The 6000-nt window shown below is 60.4% G+C and overlaps 1 protein-coding gene across 1 annotated transcript in view; it reads left to right on the forward strand.

Annotated features, from left to right (window-relative positions):
• The window catches only part of SLC9A1 (solute carrier family 9 member A1), a 49316-nt gene extending 43974 nt beyond the window's left edge, over positions 1-5342 (forward strand). The window contains exons 6-12 of the mRNA XM_046017261.1: positions 135-224; positions 676-746; positions 877-1050; positions 1318-1432; positions 1543-1644; positions 2919-2991; positions 3497-5342. Coding sequence (XP_045873217.1) covers positions 135-224; positions 676-746; positions 877-1050; positions 1318-1432; positions 1543-1644; positions 2919-2991; positions 3497-3834 — 963 coding nt within the window. The 3' untranslated portion in view covers positions 3835-5342. The remainder of the gene's footprint in view (positions 1-134; positions 225-675; positions 747-876; positions 1051-1317; positions 1433-1542; positions 1645-2918; positions 2992-3496) is intronic.
• Positions 5343-6000: the final 658 nt, after the last annotated feature.

The raw sequence follows: 6000 nt of genomic DNA on the forward strand, positions 1-6000 counted from the left end.
GTTGGGAAAGTGGGACCTCCGAGCAGAGGGCATCCCGGCTTCAGGGGCTCTAGGGGTGAGGGAGGGGGGGATGCCCCGTGGTCTCCCTGCCAGGGTAGCAGACCGGGAGTGCCTGACGCCCACCTGCCCCCCAGGGCATGACCATTCGGCCCCTGGTAGACCTGTTGGCTGTGAAGAAAAAGCAAGAGACAAAGCGCTCTATCAACGAGGAGATCCACACACAGGTACTGGAAACTGGGCCGTGTCCCTTGTTTTAGGAGAAGGCTCAGGGAGCTGGGGGGCAGCTAAGCCTCACATCAGTTTCCTCACTTGGCCCCCTCCTCCCTCATCCCAGTGCTGGGTGGTCCCAGCCGCTTGAGGTTGCCAGATTGTGCCATAGGCAGGTGTGGTGTGGGCAAGCAGGAGCCCTAGGAGGGGGTGTCATGGCATCTCTACCTCTAGTAGGAACCTACCCCAAGCACTGGGCTCATGTGGATTCAGGCAAGGGGGCTCAGCCCAGGCATGGCAGGGAGGGGTTTGAGGGGCTGCGAGTTCAGGATGAGTGAGATGTTGGTGCCACCTCCTGGCTGCTTCTGGAACTGCAATGCTGGGCTGAGCCAAGGGGAACTAGGGTGAAAGTCTTGGTAGGGAAGGAGCCCAGTAGTGAGGCTTGACCTGGCCCTGGGCCCATTTCAGTTCCTGGACCACCTTCTGACAGGCATCGAGGACATCTGTGGCCATTACGGCCACCACCACTGGAAGGACAAGTAGGTGGCAGGCCTGGTGGGCAGATGGGTGGGGAGGGGCAGGGAAGGGGCAGGGGAGGGTCTCCCCGGGCCTGGGTGTCTCCCCACCCTGAGGAGCTGGTTCCACACCTCCCCTCCCTCCCCCTACCAGGCTCAACCGGTTTAACAAGAAGTACGTGAAAAAGTGTCTGATAGCCGGCGAGCGCTCCAAGGAGCCACAGCTCATTGCCTTCTACCACAAGATGGAGATGAAGCAGGCCATCGAGCTGGTGGAGAGCGGTGGCATGGGCAAGATCCCTTCTGCTGTCTCCACCGTCTCCATGCAGTGAGTGCCAATGGTGATGCTGGCAGCTTTCACACCCACACACCGACCCCTGCCCAGAAGCCTGGCAGGCCACCCACCAGGGGAGGGGGTGCTGGGAGGGGTGGTGGCAGGCCAGGTGTTGTCCAGGCAGGGTGGGTGAGGGAGCCACGGGGCCACAGAGGACACCTCCCCACCCCCACCCAGGCCAGCCTGACTTCCTGGCCCAGCCCAGCAGGCTCCAGGGTCACAGGAGTTTCTTGGGGACCTAACCTGTGCCTTGTCGTCCAGGAACATCCACCCCAAGTCCCTGCCTGCCGAGCGCATCCTGCCGGCGCTGTCCAAGGACAAGGAGGAGGAGATCCGCAAAATCCTGAGGAACAACTTGCAGAAGACCAGGCAGCGGGTGAGGGGCTGCTCCCTGCCCGGCACCCCTACAGCAGGGGAGGCCCTCTGCTCCAGCCCTGGCCCCCACCGGGCCTGGCTTCTGGGGCCTGAAAGCTGTTCCCCCCACAGCTGCGGTCCTACAACAGGCACACATTGGTGGCAGATCCCTACGAGGAGGCCTGGAACCAGATGCTGCTCCGCAGACAGAAGGCCCGGCAGCTAGAGCAGAAGGTGGGTCAGGGCCTGGAGCCGGCTCCCGCCTTTCACGGGGAGTCTGGTTTCTTCCTCCCGCATCCCTGCCCCCAAGCCCCTTTGAAGACAGAGCCACTGCCCGTGTTTTTTGGCCTCCTCCGCTTGTCTGGAAGACGGAGCCCCAGGACAGGTTCCAGAAAACTGCCTCCTTCTCTACCTCCCCACTCAGGGTAGCAAAGAGACCCACTCACTGCACCCGCGGGCCTCTGAGTCTATCCATGTGCTCGAACCGCGCATTTCCTGGCACTCGATCATTTCCTCAGGAACAGTTTTTGAGTGGTTCCCAAGTGCTGTGCGACAGAGCGGCCTCTGTGGGCCCAGCAGTGAATCAGCCCAGTCCATGCCTTGCCGAGCTTCTCATGCAGTGGCCCAGGCAGGACAGGAGGCACAGGGACTGTGAGCACTCCGAGCAGGGGGGGAGGCAGGGGAAGCTCGGGAACAGGGCCAAGAGGAAGGCAGTGTGGGCAGAGGAAGGCCCAGGCTGTGTGCCTCAGTTCCCAGTCACAGACCATGGCCATTGTAGCAACTGAGAGGGTTCTGCTTTCTAGAAAGCTTGTCAACGGGGTCAGGCTTTGGGCTTTATGCCAAGGGCATGGAGAGCCATGAAGGGGTCTGAGCAAGGGGCTAACTTGGGAAGGGGTGGGCGGTGGCCTGGATTAGTGAGGTGGCGGGGAATGGGGCAGAAAGGAGTGGGTACACCCAAGGGACATTGAGGAGGTGGGACTGGCAAGACTCGGTCACCTGTTTGAGGTGGCTGCGGGAAGAGGAAGGAGGAGTCCTCTCCAGCCTTCTGGTCTGGGGTGTCGGGAGCGGTGGTTTCAGTAGGGAGTGCCGAGAATGGCATCAACAAGGTCTTGAGGGAGGAGAAGAATCTGAGTTCAGTTCCAGCCTATTGCATTGATACCTGGCGGCCACTTGGGGTCCAGGTGCCCACTCCTGAGCTGACTTTACCGGCCTGGACCTCTGGGGCGAGTGTGGACAGGAATAGAGATAGGCGGGGTTGCTGTGGGAGAGGCAGGGCTGTTTAAGGCTGCTCCAGAGATCATACGGCTTGACAGAGGCTGGGAAGCTTTCAAGAACCCCCAAAGGCCAGCAGGGCTTCAGTGCGGGCGGAGACAGATGATGAGCCTGATGAGGAACTGCCAGAGAGGGCGTGGGCCCCGAATACGCCAAAGGAGGGGGTGGCCATCAGCCTCGGGTACCATCCCGAGGGGCTGCCTGTGCTCACCCCTGTCTTGCCCTTTCTCTGTCAGATCAACAACTACCTGACGGTGCCGGCCCACAAGCTGGACTCACCCACCATGTCGAGGGCCCGCATTGGCTCAGGTGAGCCGGGACACAGGGAGCCTGGAGAGGGGTCTGGAGGGCACACACTCCGTGCCACTGTCCCCTGAGGGTGAGACTCCAGCAGGGATGGGCCTCAGAGAGCCACTGGGGAGGACAGGCTTCTCCCTCTGACCTCCTCCCACTCCATGAGCTCCTTCTACATCAGGTGGAGCTGGGGAATCCCCCAGCTGTCCTCCCCAGGGACAGAGGTGCTCCATGTGGGGCTTACGGGGAGAACTGTGAAGGGCTTTGATGCCTGGCAAGGAGGCAGGAAGGTCTGCACCACTGGGATGTTCAGCACGTGGATGAGACAGCGACAGGCCTTCTTCCAGGCCTGGGCAGGTCCACGCGGAGTGATCCTGAAACATGGCAGCATGGCCGCCCTCACAGGAAGGTTCTGTGGGAAGGTTCTTGGCATGATGTGGCTGGCACATGCCAAGGAGGGGGCACATGCTGGGCAGGGCTTGGGGCAGAAGCCAGCTTGGGTCTTGCTCTTGGTTCCCAGATCCACTGGCTTATGAGCCGAAGGCCGACTTGCCAGTTATCACCATCGATCCAGCCTCCCCGCAGTCGCCCGAGTCCGTGGACCTGGTGAATGAGGAGCTGAAGGGCAAGGTCTTGGGGCTGAACCGGGATCCAGCCAGGGTGGCGGAGGAGGATGAGGATGACGATGGGGGCATTGTGATGCGGACCAAAGAGCCCTCTTCTCCTGGCACGGATGATGTCTTCACCCCTGCGCCAAGTGACAGCCCGAGCTCCCAGAGGATACAGCGCTGCCTCAGTGACCCAGGTCCCCACCCTGAGCCTGGGGAGGGAGAGCCTTTCATCCCCAAGGGGCAGTAGCGCTGGGGTCCGTGGGCAGTGCCCATCCCAACACAGACTCTCCCACCAGAGCAGGGGCTGCTGGGGGAGCTGGGGGCTCCATTCTTCCTGACCTGGATTGGCCCTGCCCCTCCCCCAACTGCATGGCAGCTGGGCCCACAGCCCCCACCGCAGCACGGCTTCCCCCTGCCTCCTGGGAAGCACCCTCCCTCCCACCAGAACTGCCTTCCCAATCCATTTGGCAGAACTGTCGGGCTGTGAGGCAGATCCTGCCCCTTCCCGATTCAGGCTCTCTCCCAGACCTGGCCTAGGGCCTCGAGAGTCCCAGCCCTCAGGGGCCTGCCGCCCGCTCCAACCACCTCCTCATTCAGACCAACCTTAGTTCCTAACCAAAGAGCCTCTGGCTCAGCCTTGGTCCCACCTGGAAAGGGAAGGAGCCACGACCTCTCCTGGCCTAGGCCAGGCCCTGCATTAACAACGGAAAGACTGGGGGACCAGGAATCTGACTGGGGTAGCGGTCAGTGACACCCGGCAGGCCTGCCCTCCTCCTGCCGGCTCTGTCACCCTGGCCAGCCCCCGACCTGTCCAGCTCAGAGCTGCAGGCTAACGGCATCTCTGAGCTTCTCTGACTAGAGCTGGGGCGCTTTGGACAGTCTGGACCGCCCCAGTGGGGACCACTGGACCCTCCAGGGGCAACTGTCAGGAAAAGGACTGTTGGCTCCAGAAAGTGCTGCCTTTTTATCTGTTCTGTTTGTTCACACTCCATGTATGATTCAATTTGCACAGAGGGCATTCCTATTTTTAAAACATTTTGAAAACCCCTGGCTTACCAGAGCTCTAGCCCTCCTACTCCAGAGAATTACCCCTCCTCGTCTGTGCCTATCCTGCCCAACACTCCCCCAAGTCGGTCCTCTGCCTCCTGGGCTCTTAACTGTGGCCCCAAGGCTATGATTTTAGAAGTGACCTCCTCCACTCCAGTTCCCGATTCTCTTTAACTCACTGATGCTGGGCCTTCTGGCACCTTCTGTGCTCTTGGGCCTGACCCTCAGTTCCTGCTGGCCTGTTCTTTTTCTTTCTCTCATCCCTCTCCACACCCTGGGCCCCCGGACCTCTTTTGTGCACCGCACCCAGCCTGCTGTGGAGCCCAGTCCTTAGGGGAGAAGGCCTCCCCAAGCCTCTCCCACCCCACCAGGACTGGTGGGTGGGCAGAGTCCTGGGCCCCCAGAGGCCTTTGCTCACAGGCACACACTCCCACCCCCCATAGCCACCATGGCCAGGCCTGGGCCTGGTGGTGTCTGTCCTTCCCCAGGATTGTGCAATAGTCAGAGTGTCCCTCTCCCGGACTGGGCAGTGGGTGCTCCTCTGTCCCCCCCTCCTCCTCTCCATGCAAGTGCTGTTTGGGGCAGGAGTCACCACGCGAGGGTGATGTTGACAACCGTGTTCCAAGCCACCACAGCTGCTGCTGCTCTGCCTCCCGTAGGGAAGAACCCGGATCTTTTTCATATTCTAATAAATCGGTGTGAGTTTTTTACAGAGTTGAGGGCTGCTTCCTAGGGACTGGGACATTGGGAAGGAGGGTGGCCTAGGGGCTTGAAGGACTTAGCTCCTGGGGGCCTGAAGGTCTTAGCTCAGTGTCTGGCATGGCAGCTGGTGGCAGGTTATTACTGTGTTCCCAGAGAGAGAGAAAATATGGATAGAGCACAGCAGGACACTCCCTGCCCCCAGGCACCTTTAGCCCCTGCAGCATGGAAAACCCAATGTGTTTGTGAATGACAGTGAATGGGGGGGGGGGGGGCAAGGGGGACTGTCCTGAGTCAACTTAGGGAAGGACTAGAAAATGAGCTGAGGTTAATCAGGTGAAGAAGATTTCAGAGAGTTCCTGAATATTCTAACTGGGAGCTGCACAAAGACCTAGGATCTGAGAAAAGGCTGGTGTGGCTGAGTCAGAGGGGGACAGGAAGGGAGGCAAAGATAGGACCCAGTGGTCCTCTTACAGATTTTGATTTATACGAAGGGCAATGGGAAGGTTCTGTCACCTGTGAAGCGGGGACAATATGCGTGGGTGAAAGTGCTTGGGTGGGTAAGGGTCAGCACAGTGCAGGGTCCTGGGGCGTTCAGTGGAGGTTGGATCCCCGGGGTGCATTTCCGGGATCTGACCGCCAGAGGGCAGTGGGGCCTTGGCACACA

Source organism: Meles meles, chromosome 1 (genome assembly GCF_922984935.1).
Source record: "Meles meles chromosome 1, mMelMel3.1 paternal haplotype, whole genome shotgun sequence".
In the NCBI taxonomy this organism is placed as follows: domain Eukaryota; kingdom Metazoa; phylum Chordata; class Mammalia; order Carnivora; family Mustelidae; genus Meles; species Meles meles.